This window comes from Leucoraja erinacea, chromosome 8 (assembly GCF_028641065.1).
Source record: "Leucoraja erinacea ecotype New England chromosome 8, Leri_hhj_1, whole genome shotgun sequence".
Lineage (NCBI taxonomy): Eukaryota > Metazoa > Chordata > Chondrichthyes > Rajiformes > Rajidae > Leucoraja > Leucoraja erinaceus.
In genome coordinates this window covers 14,484,015-14,498,690 of record NC_073384.1, presented here as the reverse complement: position 1 = coordinate 14,498,690, position 14,676 = coordinate 14,484,015, and the positions used below count along the sequence as shown (strand labels likewise).

General features: G+C 48.1%; 1 protein-coding gene across 2 annotated transcripts in view; it reads left to right on the top strand.

Moving 5' to 3' along the window:
* Positions 1 to 12,926, top strand: part of LOC129699343 (A-kinase anchor protein 12-like) — a 93,086-nt gene extending 80,160 nt beyond the window's left edge. For both annotated transcript variants that reach the window (XM_055639021.1, XM_055639022.1), the window contains 2 exons: positions 775 to 7,392; positions 11,643 to 12,926. In XM_055639021.1, coding sequence (XP_055494996.1) covers positions 775 to 7,391 — 6,617 coding nt within the window. In that variant the 3' untranslated portion in view covers position 7,392; positions 11,643 to 12,926. The remainder of the gene's footprint in view (positions 1 to 774; positions 7,393 to 11,642) is intronic.
* The last annotated feature ends 1,750 nt before the right edge of the window (positions 12,927 to 14,676 follow it).

The window sequence follows — 14,676 nt, the reverse complement described above, 5'->3', positions numbered from 1 at the left end:
GGTATCAAATTAACTTAACAGAGGACAACTGGTTGTTAGGCTGATAATTGCAATGGGCAATGATCGAACTAATGGGGAACATGTTCATGAGGTAATGGTTGTTGTCAAGTAGGAACATGAAGGAGTTGAGTCCAATAGTAGATGGGCTACCCTGCAGTCATAGTTTCATCCAGAAAGCATTATATATAATGGGTGGGGGGAAAGATTTAACAGGAACTTGAGGAGCAACTTGACTTACACAAAGGATGGTAGGTATATGGAATGAGCTGCCAGTTGGAGGTAATTGAGGCAGGTTCTATCACAACAGAAACGGTGTAGATGGGGCATGTTGATCAACATGGGCAAGTTGGGCCAAAGGGTCTGTTGCCACACTGTATGACTCTGGCTCTGTAAATTCTAAATACTGACACTGTGCAAAACCAGGATTTCCACATCAATCACCTTAAATCTACAGTACATGTCTTTTGTAGAAAGGGTAAAGCATAATCCAAGTGGAGGTGTTTCATGATCATATTGAATGGCGGTGCAGGCTCGAAGTACTGAATGGTCTACTCCTGAACCTATTTTCTATGTTTCATGAAGAAGGATTCAGAGTTCAGCTTGAGTGGTGGTTGGCTTTGGAATCTCTATTTGAACAGTGTACTTGAGAGTTACACCTGGCCTACTCCTGCACCTAATTTCTACGTTTCTATGTTACTTGAAAGTTGCGTTCATTGTCTTTATATACCATCAAAAGTCTGGTTCTGTGACGTGACTTGTGTATTTGTGTTGCAGTTGGACAAGGAGACCCTGCAGTTGTATCCGAAGGGGAAGAGATGGAGGAAATGGAGCTAAACCAGGAGGAGGTCCCAATCAAGAGTGAAAGTGGAGAGCCGATAAACGCCCAGGAGGGAGGGGACCTGCAGGAGGACACGGGAGAGCAGGCCGAGGATGTGCAGGCAGCTGAGATTGGCTTCAAGAAGGTCTTCAAGTTTGTCGGCTTGAAGTTCACCATGAAGAAGGAGAAGCCGGTGAAGCCTGAGCCGGTCCAGCTGCTAACCGTGACCAGGGAAGAAAACAGCGGGGCAGGGGAAACGGGCGGTGAATCCCAGCAAGCAGTGGATGGAGGCACAGAAGCCAATGGAAGTCCCATCGATGAGGCCGAGGGAAGTCCACCTGAGATCCTCTCACCGGAAATAGTGGAAGAGAAGGTTGTGCAAGAAGAAACCAAAGCACCAGATGCCGAGGAACCGCCGGCAGCCGTGGAGACAAGTGGCAACGCAGCAGAGACCCCTGCCGTCGACTCGCCGCTGAAGAGGTTTTTCAAGCAAGGCTTTTTCTCGGGGTTGCGAAGGAAGCAGAGTTTCAAGAAGGCCAAGGACGAGCCGCTCATCATCGGGGAGAAGACGGAAGCAAACGGGGAGCAAGCCGTTGCCGCTGAAGCTGGGGGGAGCGGGGAGACGGAGCGCGCACCTGAGGCGCAGCCTTCCACTTCCCAGGAAGCGGCTGAAGTCCTGGCTGTTCCAGCACCGGAAGAAAATCGAGGGGGAGAGGAGGAGTTTGAAGACCTCACCTCGGAGTTAGCATGCGTTGGGGTGGCAAGCGAGCCACCGACCATGGCAGAAAGCAAGACCTCGGAAACAAAAGAGGTTGGTGTCCCCACAGAGAACTTGGTTGCCATGGATACAGGGACAGGCCAGGTCATCTCCAGCATTGGAAAATCAACAGAGGAAGCAGTGATTGCAGAGTCTGCTGCCTCCAAAGCTGCAACGGAGCTTCAAGCCCAACATGAGGAGATGGCCCAAGAGAAACCTTCAGAACCCATTGCCGCTGAGAGTGAGCTCCTGTCTTCACAAAGCTCCAAGCAGCAAGACAGCCCACTAAAGAAGCTTTTCACGAGCAGCAGCATCAAGAAACTGTCCGGTAAGAAGGCAAAAGGCAAGAAAGGGGAGGCCAGAGCAAGGGACACGGATGACGAGACAAAATTGCAGTCTTCCACCGAATCCGAAGGCAGCCCCGATGGCCAAAAGCCGGACAGCCCTCCGACATTCCTGGAGGAAACGGGCAAGGGAATTGCGGCAGAAACGATGGAATCGGATTTGTTGCACGCAGAGCAGGAGGACGCAAACGGCGGTGCTGATGGGGAGAGGAGGAAGGAACCCATCACTGCCTGGGCCTCCTTCAAGAAGCTGGTGACCCCCAGGAAACGACCCAAAGGGCCGTCAGAGAGTGACCGAGAAGACGAGCAGAACGACAAGGTGAAGAGCGCCACCATGTCCTCTGCGGAGAGCACTGGCTCGGAGAAGCAAGAAGAACCCAAGTCCAATGGCGAGGAGCAGAAGTTGGAACGGAGCGTCGAGGACCCAAAAAAGAAAGCGGATGCCCCCGTGACTTGGGAAGCGCTGATCTGTGTCGGGTCTTCAAAGAAGAGGACAAGGAAACTGTCCGAGTCGGAGCTTCAGAAGTCAAACGAGGAGGCCCAAAGTCCAGAGGGAAATGGCCAAGCACAAGACAGTGCCGAGGAGGCGAAAGTCGGCAGCCCACAAGCAACTGATCAGGAGCAAGGAACAGCATCTCCGGAATGTGTTGAGAGTCCTGTGGAAGGTGAGGCTCCGGAAGGGGCCATCTCCACTTGGGAATCCTTCAAGAGACTGGTCACCTCCAGACGCAAGTCAAGGTCCAAGCTGGAAGAGCGAGTGGAGGAATCCGTACCTTGCCCGGAAGCCGCTCTTCCGGAAGCCGAGGCTGCAAAGGACGAATCCTGGGTGTCTCTGAAGAAATTGATCCCGGGCAGAAAAAAGAAGAGGTCGGATGCTAAGCCCGAGCAACTTCAGGGCGAGTCCGTGGGTAAAGAGGCGGCATGGGCAGAGTTTGGAGGAAGCAAGAGCGAAGATGAATCGGAGACACCGGCAGTGGTGCCGCTCACCGAGTACGATGCGGTGGACGATGAGAAGGAGCACGAGGAGAGGCTGAGAGCAGGGCTCGAGGCGGTTCAGAAGGTGGATGGAGTTATCACTTCTGATGCCGCTCAAACAGGGGAACTGGGCGGTGAGCCGACTGTCACAGGGGAACATGGATCCCTGGAAGGCATCAAGAGCAGCGTGGACGAGAGGTCTCCATCGTGGATATCGGCGGTGGTTTCAGATGTAATCGAGGTGGTTGAAGATCAGGTAGCTGAGGAGGCCCCGGAGGCAAAGAAACAAACAGAAGATGGTCACAAGCCCATGTTGGTGGAAGAGGCCGGCAACGTCGAACCAGATGAGGTGGCTGAGGAAGCCCAGGCGGTTCTCGCCAAGGGAGCAGCAGCAGTGGACCACCCGGCAGACGAGTCGTTCACCGAGGAGATGGTCTCGGCGGTCTCGCAGCTGACCGAGACGCCGGTGACGACGGCAGAGGGCACGCCCGTCCAAGAGGACGAGGCTGTGGTGAGCAGGCAAACCCAGGAGGTGCTGGAAGAGGCTGCGGAGAAGGTGAAGCTGGTCGGGTCCTGCTACCAGACGGCATGCAAGGCCGGCACGCAAGGTGCCGAATCGGAGACGGAGATTCCCACTGGGAAAATCCCGTGCGAACAGGAGCCACTCGCTGCTCAGACACTGGCGGCAGAATGTGCACAGAAAGCAGCCGAACAGATCTCCGGAACAGCGGTGACTGGGGCTCCCGCACCCGGCGATGTCCGGGATGGACCTGGTGAAGTGATCGTGCCAGTGGTGCAGCAGGGGACCGAGGCGGAGAGCAGTGTCCCAGCTGCAGTTGTGCAGGAGGTGGAAACACTTGCAGCACAGGCCGCCGCTCGGCCAGTGGCTGAGGTCCAGGAGATGTTGTCCGTGACCCACACGAGCGCCGTGACCCACGAGAGCACGACAACCACAACTATGAGCAAGGGCGTGGCCGTGAGAACCGAAATAGTGGAAATTGTACAAGTGCAGACCTCAGGGACTGGTCACGGAGTGGACATTGAGGAACCAGAGGTTGCTGGGGTGCAGTCTGTCAAAGCCACTGAAGAGGGAGATCAGACAGAACACCAGACAACTGATGTTTCACCTCCACAGGTGGAGAAGACCGGAGCAGAGCAAGTCGTGGAAAGCGGAGAGACTGAGGTAATCCCAGACCCAGTCACCAGGGATGAAGAGGCAGCAACGGAGCAAGTGGGTGACGTGACTCCAGGTGATGCTGAACAGGAAGGAATAGGAAAGGTTGAAGTCGTTGAAAATGCTCCAGAGATGGGAGCGGAGAAGATCTTGGGCGAAGGCTCGGAGGATGCAGGTGTCCAGGAGGTTCAGCAGGTACAGGAACAGAGTGCAGAAGCCCCAGCAAAGGTTGAAGAGGGTGTGATTGAGACGGTATTTGTTGAAGAGACTAGGCAAATCGTGGAGCCAGTGGACATGAGCGCAGTCGAGATCAGTGAAGAACACATTGAGGTTACTCCAGCAAGTGTGACTGAGGTTCTACATGGTGAAGAAACCAACCAAATCACTGCAGTGGAAGGGAGCGAGACCAAGAGTTGTGCAGAGCCTCTTGAAACCATTTCAGCAGTGGGAGTGACCGAGAGGGTGTGTGGTGAAGAGACCACTGAACTCGCTCCAGTGGGAGTAACAGAAGCTCTATTGGGTGAAGAACCCATTGTAAACGCTCCGGCTGTGGGAGTAACTGAAGTGCGGAGTAATGAAGAAACAACTGAACTCGCTCCGGTGGGAGTAGCTGAGGCTCAATTAGGTGAAGAACCAATTGAAATCGCTCCAGCAGTTGGAGTAACTGAGGCGCGGAGTAATGAAGAAACAACTGAACTCACTCCGGTGGGAGTAGCTGAGGCTCAATTAGGTGAAGAACCCATTGAGATCACTCCAGCAATCGGAGTGACAGATGTGATGTTCACAGAAGTCAATAAAACCAGTCCGGATGAAGCAGCAGAGGGGGTGTGCAGTGAAGAGACGACTGAGATCACTCTGGTGGGAGTAACTGAGATGATAGTTGGTGACGAACTTGCTGATATCAGCCAGAGAGTGACGCAGGTGGGATACAGCGAGGAGACCTCTGAAATCACCACAGCCGTCGTCTCGGAGGCACTACCTTGTGAAGAGCCCGTCAAAATCTTTCCAGCAGTCAGAATGACGGAGGCAGTGTGCAGTGAAAAGCCAATAGAACTCCCTCCAGTTGGAGCTACTAAGATTGTATCCGGTGAGGAGCCTGCTGAAATCACTCAAGTGAGCGCGGCTGAGGTTCTATCTGAAAAGACGATCAAAGTCACTTCTGCCGATCCATCTGAAGTTTTAGATGGTGAGGAGAAGATGGACATTGCCCCAGTGGGAGTAACCAAGGTGTGTGCTGAAGAGACCATTGAAGTTACACCAGTGGTGGGAGTGGATGTGGCGCGTAGTGAAATGGCCCAACCTGCTCCAGTGGAGGTGAGAGTAGAACAGAGGAAGAGTGACCATGAGAAAGGAGGAGAAGATAAAGCTTCGCAGGAGGGGGCTAGTGAGAGAATTGAAGAGGAAGTACAGCAGGTAATCATCTCTGAAGTAGTTCAGGAGCAGTTTGTGGCCGTTGAGATCCTACAACAGACTGTGGAAGTCCAGCAGCATCAGCGAGTTGCCGCAGAGAAGCTGGAAACTAGAATGGAAGAGGCCATCTGTGAAGAGCTTGCTGAGGAGCAGAGAGCTCAGGAACCTCCTGCTGATGTAATGGGTTCAGCCCCACAAATCCTATTGCCCACTAGCATTGAAGGACCATGCAAAGAAACAAACAAAAGCGCCATAATTAAAGTTGCAAGCGTTGATGTGACCAGTGAAACTGTCTGTGATGTGCTGGAAGGTGTGAAGTCCGTGCAGCCCAAAGTTGAAGAGACTCTCCTTCCCTCTGAAGAAATGGACACTGGGTTGGTTGAGGTGTCCCGAGTTTGCTGTGAAACCCCTCCAAGGGAGAAGCCTGAAGAACTACTCGTGGAAATGGCCACAACAGAGACGGCAACCAAACAAGTTGAAACGGAAGTAACTAGCGAGCCACTGAACACGATCAACAGAGGTGAAAGTAGGAGCCCGGGGCAGGCTACAGGTGGAGTGGAGAGTAAGCTGCCCTCCCAGGGCAAGTACAAACCACCACAGGGTGAACTCCAGTCCCCTGAAAAGATGCAATTTACAGCTGATGACCTTGTCCAAAGTGACATGGTATCCGTGACAGTCCCCAATGTTCAAAATATGGCTGCTTCGGTCAAACCACAGACTAAGGTGGAGTACAGTCACGCAACTGTCAAATTAGTTACTGAAACAATCTGTCCAACTGTTGAGAGTGCCCCCAAAGTCACATTACACGCTGCTATTACTGATGAATGCCGACTTATACAGAACGAGACGGTGACTGCAATGGAGGACCTACCTATAGATAATAGTTCGGAGTCTTGCGAGGAGACTTTCTTGGTGACTGCACTTTCTGTGAAGGAGGGGGTCATCACGGAGACACTAACAACTACAGCAGCAGAGATTCCCGAGCAGTGTGTTGTGGATGGGGGCGTGCTTCCATCTGAGGACATTAATCAGACTTCAATAGCAGTGACTGCGGCTGTCTTAGTGGAGTCTGCAATAGAAATGGCCTCGGGCTACATGTCGGGCAGTGCCGATGGCTCTGAGATGGGCTCAACACTCGACGGGCAAATGGTCAAGAGCTTTGTGAAAGAACAACTTGAACATCAGCCGGCTGACTGCAAAATCAAAGAAAATGTTGCACAGATATCGGAGTGTTTGGAAGCGCAGAACGAGGGAGATGCAAGTCAGGCTCTGGCAACTGAGCAGCTGAACATGCAAACTGCTCAGGCTTTCAGTCAAGATGCTCTGGTAGTTCAGATGCAAGGACAAGAGAGTACAAAGAAGGAGGAAGATTTACCAGGGCCACAAAAGGATCTGGCGATTGAAGGAACATGTGAAGTGGTTGATCACGTATTGCAAACTTCAGGAAGTAAGGGCATTGAAGGAGAAAGAAAAGTTGTAATGCAGTCAGTGGAGGTGGTGTCCGAGACGACTGTAAGAGGTGATCAGGTGCCAATTGAGACTGAAACTCTTACATCAGTGCAGACTAAGCAAGCAAAGGAATTGTCTGATGGTACTTCAGACAATATTTCAGTCTCTACAGATGTGATCAAAGCTGAAAGTTGCTCTTCCTTGGAGGAACATGAAAGAATATTTCATGCTACGGAAGTGGTAGAGAGAATCAAACTCGAAACAACCCAACAAATAGCTGAAGAGCAGACACTGCTAAATGAAAACCTGGCTGCGATTGAGGTGGAAACAATGGTTCTAATAGAGGGCAAAGAGACGGGCCAAAATCAGATGCCGGGGACAAATGAAAAGAAAACCCAGGAAGTGGAGGCGAAGCCAGCTGCTTCAGAATTTGTAAAAGATGCAGCGGAGAAAACACCTTCTTGAGGCAAGTGAAGCTCGTATTATGGAAAATAAATCTTGATGCATTTCAGATTCATTTTTTGCCCACTAAGCTTTTTCACACAACGATAGATTGGTAAATGATTCCATCGTTGTGCAGCTCAAACTCTATGGGCATAAGGGGACTATTTTAGATGGGACATCTTTGTCGGCATTGATGAGTTGGGCCGAAGGGCCTGTTTTGTGCTGACTCTAAAGTCTAAATTGAACTCCAAATTTAAACTCATATCTTTCATTAAACTCCAAATTCCCTATCAATTAAACAGAATTTCAACAGGCTTGAATCAGTTTTTTAATTTAAAATTTAGATTGAAGCTTGTTATCTTTTACATTGGGCATCCCAGAAAACTTTGTAGCCAATGAAGGTATGTATTTATGTGCCAAGATATTTCAAGTTGTATTTAACACAATGTAAATGAATGTTGATATTGGAAGGTTTCACAAATGTAACAGAAGAATGACCACACAATTTGGCGGAATAGATATTAGTTCCAAAGGAGAACTGACCTGTTCTTTGAACAGTGCCATATGTTCTATTACAGTAAACCCTCATTATTATGGACCTCTCTATAAGGGATTTTGGTTAGAGCAGACGGACTTACCGACCTTTCCACCAGGCCAGGCTGCCGCGCCACCCCTAGCTCGCACCGCCTTCCCGGCTTATTCCCGGCCATTCCTGCCATCGCCAACCTGCATTCCAGCTGCCCGCGCGCGGGGCAACTACCAATGACTTTGCTGATCCTCGCCTTTCCCGTGACCAGTAGCAGCCTGGATTCCAGGCCCAGTTCCAGACCTAGAGCTTGAAGGAGCTCAACCCAAAATATCACCTATCCTATGTTTGCCAGAGATACTGCCAGATCTGCTGAGTTACTCCAGCACTTTGTCCTTTTGTGTATTAACCAGCACCCGCGGTTCTTTCTACTACTTGCACAATGATCAACCGTTACTTGATTAAAGCAGCCAATCAGCCATCCAACACACCCCAGGTCTGTTATAACGAGGGTTTACTGTACATTTGTTGGTGTGACAGAGTGAAGCTTCTATTTAAAATCTATTTGGATAATCTATTTTAGTACTAAAGTCTGGATTATGTTTGGAAGAGTCGGAATTATACTCACAGATATAGGCCCTTCAGCCCAACACATCCATGCTGACCATGGTGCTCAATCTAATCGAGTTCCATTAGCTTGTATTTGGCCCATATCCTTTAAACCTTTCCCATCTACCGTATTTCCCGGCAATGAAGACGCACCTGCGTCAAAGACGCCCCCCCCATTTTGAGTTGCTAAATTTTGACAAAAGGCTGGCGGGACGGGATCAAGGGTTTTGTTTAGTCAAGGGGTCGGCAACCTTTTTGCATTTTTTTTCACCCATGTTTGTGAGCGCATGGCGGGCCACATCTATCGCCATAGTTAATAAATGGTGGTAATAATACATACTAACTAAATTAGTAATTAGTAACAATTCATACTAATAATATAAATTAGTAATAATACATACTTATATGTTTTCACATTTTTCAATTAGTTTTCTGCAGTTCCCAGATCCCTCGCGTCCCCAGGACTAGCTGCAGTTCCCAGGTTGCCTGCAAACCCCAGGTCTAGCTGCAGGTCCGGTCCCGGCACCCGCATGCAGTCACCCGAACTACTGAGTGAGTTGCTGGCATGATCCCCGACCCCCTCCTTCTCAACCCACCGCCCTCCCCGCAACTTTACCCCTGGCTGTCCAGCCGTGCTAACCCGGGCCAGACTCCCTACACACTGCAGTAGGAACTCTTCTTCCTTCCCCCCCTCCCAGCAGTGCTGTCCTTTTACCGCCGCTGTATTGAGTGATAACCAGGTCTTATCTTTCTGGCTAACAATCTAACCGTTAGCCTCCAAGACGCAGGTAGATTTTCAGGCCTTATTTTAGGGAATAAAATAGCGTCTTCATTGCCGAGAAATATGGTATGTAGGTGCTTTTAACTGTTGAGTACTTGAACTTTTCATTGTTTGATTTGGCATAAAATTATATTGCTACAGTTTTCAAATCTTACACATGCTAGGTAGTCTTCACACCAAGTCATTGTCCCCTTAATATCACCTGCAGTTACCAAAATTGCTTATGTTTTTAGCTTTTATTTGAATTTGGGCGTTGCTGGCGAGGCTAGCTCTTATTACCCTGAAGAAGGTGGCACTGAGCTGCCGCAGTCCTTCTGCTGGAAGTGCTTCCACTGTGCTTTTGAGGAGGGATTGCCAGAGTTTTGACTCTGAGCCGATAAAAAGATGGTTGATATTTTTGGAAAGGATGACGCAGAGGAGTACTAATGAAGTATCTATCTATCTTCCTCTGCCTTAAAAATATCCACTGACTTGGCCTCCACAGCCTTCTATGGCAAATCTGCTATCCATGCCAGTGTCTGCCCTTTAATGCCATGGGCTCTCACCTTCCTTAACAGCCTTATGTGTGGCACCTTATCAAAGGCTTTCTGAAAATCAACATCTACTGACTCTCCTTTGCTTGTCCTGCTATTTACCTCTTCTAAGAATTTCCCACAAATTTGACAAGCAAGACCTCCCCTTCACAAAGCTATGCTGACTACGACCTATTTTATCGTGAACCTCCATAATCTCATCCTTTATAATGGACTCTAAAATCTTACTAACCACCAAAGTCAGACTAACCGGACAATAGTTCCCACTATTCTGCCCTGATCACATTTTGTGCAGCGGGGTAATATTGGCAATTTTCCAATTATCTGGGACCGCTCCCGACTCCTAAAATATCACGATCAATGCCCCCCCCAATCTCTAAAGCCACCTCTTTCAGAACCCTAGGATGCAGTCCAGGTGACTTATTCATCTTCACAGCCTTTCAGCTTCCCAAGCGGTTTCTCCCTAGTAGCCACTCCACTAACTTCCATCCCGACTCTCTTGAATTTCAGGCATGTTGCTGGTGTCTTCTACTGTGAAGACTGATGCATAAAAGTAATTCAACTCCTTTGCCATGTCTTTATTCCACATTACCACTTCTCCATCCTTCTCCAGCAGTCCAACTCCACAAGAGTCCACTCTTGCCTCTTCTCTTTATATAACTGAAGAAACTCTTTTATATTATTGGCTAGCTTACCTTCATATTTCATCTTTTCTCCCCGTATTGTCTTTTTAGTTTGCATCTTGCTCATAAAGCTTCCAACTCCTCTGGCTTCCCACTAATCTTTGCTATGTTATACATCTTTTCTTTTAGTTTTATACTGTCCTTTTCTTCCCTTGTCAGCCACGGTTGCCTCTTTCTCCCCCTTCCTCTTTGGAATGAAAAGATCCTGCATCTTCCGGATAATTCCCAGAAATTCATGCTAGAGAAGTTCCACCGTCATCCCTGCTAGGGTCCCCTTCCAGTCAACGTTGGCCAGCTCTACCCTCATGCCTCTGTAGTCCCCTTTGGCCAGCTGCAATGCCAACACATCCAATTTCACCTTCTCCCACTCAAATTGCAGATTGAATTGTTGTGACACTCTAGTATTAGCATTTTATCTATGCCTCCCCAATTCCTGCAGAAATGTCCAGCTCCTGCAAGCCCTTCCCATCGGGGAAAAAGGTTTAGGAGCTGGAAAACTAACGTCCGGGTTCAGGAGCAGGTTCTTCCCAACCATTAAACACTATAACTTCCAACTAAGCTCTGAACTTCATAGACTTGGGGAGATTGTTTTTGTCTTTGCACTATTATTGCTTGTTTTTTACATATACCAAACCTTTTTATTATGGTGTTTGCAGAGTACCATGTTTTCCATATCTGTTGTGCTGCTGCAAGTTAAGAATTTTTCTTCAACTTTGGGGCATACGACAATAAAACACTTGACCCTAGTGTAGGAAGGAACTGCAGATGCAGGTTTACATCATAGACACAAAATGCTGGAGTAACTCAGAGGGACAGGCAAGGGTCTTGACCCAAAACATCACCTTTCTCCAGAGATGCTGCCTGACCCGCTGACTTACTCCAACATTTTGTATCCATCTTCAGTGTAAACCAGCATCTGCAGTTCCTTCTTCCACAAGTATTTCTCAGCTTGGAGCAAAATCATACTGACTTAAGTTTTCCTTTGCTTTCGAGTTGGTGTCAATTGTTAATTTGTCTTGGTTTTTGCATCTTGTGTAAATGTAGTATAAAGTCTGATCTGATGCAGCATTCAAGGTTGCTGTGACAATTGAATTGTGACTACTTTGTGAGACTAACGTTTGCCTGTGAATGTATTTGCAGATTTCCAGACAATGGGAGAACTGAATGAGAAGCCAGGGAGACTGGGAGAATCTTGCTCTACTGTGACAAGACCAAGTACCACTGTCATGATGGTCCTGTTAATTGACAATCCTGAATCAATCCAAGAGCTTTACATACACTAATAATTATGTAATCTAATGTTTTTTGCTTTTAACCTGATCTGATGATAAATGCGACATGTGATGCTGAAGCAATGCTGCTTCTCCACGGCCTGCAGGTTCCATGTGGGGAAGGGAGTTGTAATCTGAGCATTCTGGGAATGGTTGCAGTATTTGTTCACTAGATAAAAGACTCCTTTATAAATATTGCTTAATGTGAAACTTAATTCTGAAAATACTGGTATTCTCATTGGTTTGATTAGAACACTGTGGAATGGTTTTTAAGTCCCCTTTAAATTGTTTAGGGCTTGGTTCTTGATGCTTGCCCAAATATTCAAGTAGAACAAACCTCTTGACCTTGGATAAGAGTGAAATAGTCCTAAAGTGACACACATTGGCCAGAACTCAAAAGAGCCTGACCTGCATTGTGAGGGAGGGGCAACAAGATTTTTAAATCCCATGGAGAGGTGGTGTATTGTTCGGGTTTGACGAGCCATGCAATGTTTCTAAACCAAGGTTATAGTTTTACCAAATCTGTCACCAATACTCACAAAGATGACATACAGTTGTCTCTGGCTAGTTATTTGCAACTGTTGGATTGGAAGAATTGAAGTGGCGTTGTCTAAGGGAGTTGTATGTTGGCAAAGGCCAGGTGAAGATCCATTACACTGGGTTACTGGTTGAGGTTTGTTTGGTTTCCTATAACAACTTCCTATGATGTGCCTTGGTATTGCATACTATTAATGCTCAACACTTCATTGTATCATTATGGTTTTGATGTTTCCTGTATTTGTGAAGACCCCCCCCCCCAATAAATATGCTTCCTATTATTAAAGCAACTGGGAGCCGATTGTCCAGGTTGGATAGTCCTTCCAGCTCTTTCCTCTCCCATGATAAACCCACTGCCCGAGTGTTAACACATCACTGTCCAGTTCCTGTCTCGTGTTAGTGACATTTTTCAGTATGCCATTAGATTAACATGGCAATGACTGTACACAGATTCACCACATTTTATTAACCAGGGCAGGAGCCACAAAGAGCTGTTCTCATTAATACTGCTGTGCTTTTATAACTGAATGTGAAATTGATATTTGTACAAATTGTATTACCCATGTATCTAAGCCATATTGGAATACTTCTACAAATAAAGTAATATTAGCATTAACATTTTTGTGCTTGCCCGACTGAACATGGAATGGAGGTACAAGAAACTGCAGACGCTGGAATCTGTAGCCAAGAAAGGAGGTGCTGGAGAAACCCAGCAGGTCAGACAGTATTTGTGGGTTGGAAATAGGCAGTCAGCATGTCAGGTATAGGGCCGGCATAGTGGTGCAGCAGTGGAGTTGCTGCATTACAGCGCCAGATACCCGGGTTCAATTCTGACTATGGGTGTGTCTGCACGGAGTTTGCACATTCTCCCCGTGACCGCGTGGGGTTTTCTCCGGGTGCTCCGGTTTCCTCCCATACTTCAGACGTACCTGTTCTGTAGTGTAAATTATCCCTAGTGTGTAGGATAGTGCTAGTGTACGGGGTGATCGCTGGTCGGTGCGAAATCGGTGGGCTGAAGAGCCCGTTTCCATCCTGTATAAAGACAAAAGGTAGACTGAAATGGACACTGAAATAGAGAGAAATAGACACTAAGGAGGTGGAGGGGATGGGCCAAGAGCTAACAAGTGATCAGTGGATACAGGTGAGAAAGGGTCGATTGGCAGATAAGTCAGGTGGGGAGGGAAGGATGAAAATAGTCACTGAGGCTGAGAGGTGATGGGGTGGAGATTCTACAATCAGATGGAAAAGTAAAGAATGGAACTGAATGCGAAATGTGGCCAATGGGAACAATCAAAGGGCTGGGCAGTACTAGGAGGAAGAGGATTGTGGAAGGAACGTGTAGGTGACGAGTAGATGATGAATGGGGAAAGGGAAACGGTGAAAGGGGGTAAGTTGGGAAGAAAATGGTGGGAGTGGCCTGAAATTGGTGAATTCAATGGGTTGTAGACATGGCAGATTAAGGCACTGTTTATCTTGTTTGTGTAAGGGCTCACCTTGGCAGTGGAAGCCAGTGACTATATTTGGTGTGGGAATGGGTAGACATCTAAAATGGTTGGCATTTGTGAGATCCAGAGAGCAACAGCAGATGGAGCACTGGTGCTTGGCAAAGTAATCTGCATTTGGTATTGGAGGCCACATCCAGAGCACCAATGCAAGAGGAGCTTGGAAGAGGTGCAGGTGAATCTGGTCTCTCCTGGAAGGAATGTTTAGGTCCCTGACTGGGGGTTAGGGAAGAGGTATGAGGATGGGTGATATACTTATGATTGCAGGCAAAAGTGCCTGGGGAGGGAGAGGCTTGGATGGGAAATGATGAGCAAACCAGGGAGTTGCAGAAAAAGTGGTCCCTCCAGAAAGCAGGTGGGAAGGGGAAGATATAACCAGGAGTAGGATCATGATGTAGCTGGTAGAAATATCAAAGAATAATCTGATGGATGTGGAGGGTGGCAGGGAGAAAGGTCTGGGGGCAGGTGGGGTGAGAGCAGAAGCACAGGGTATAGGGAACATGAGTGATGGCTTGGATATTTGGGGGAGGGGTGGGTGGGGAAAAAGCTGCATTTCCTGAAAAAGGACATTTTGAGTAGTGAAAACAGCCTCATCTCGAAGACTGAGGCGGCGGAGATGTAGAAAACAGAAAGGGATTGCATCCTTGTGAGGTACAGGATGGAAGTATTTTATAGGTAGCTGAAGGAGTAGATTAATGGTTGTAGACATCAGTGGAGGCTCCTGTGATGGAGACTTAAGAAAGGCGAGAGGTGTTCGAAATGATCCAAGTAAATTTGAGGGCAGATTAGGGGTGAAGCTGATGAAAGTTAGTTCTGCACTGGTGCAGAAGGCAGCATCAATGCAGTCATCAGTATAGCTGATAA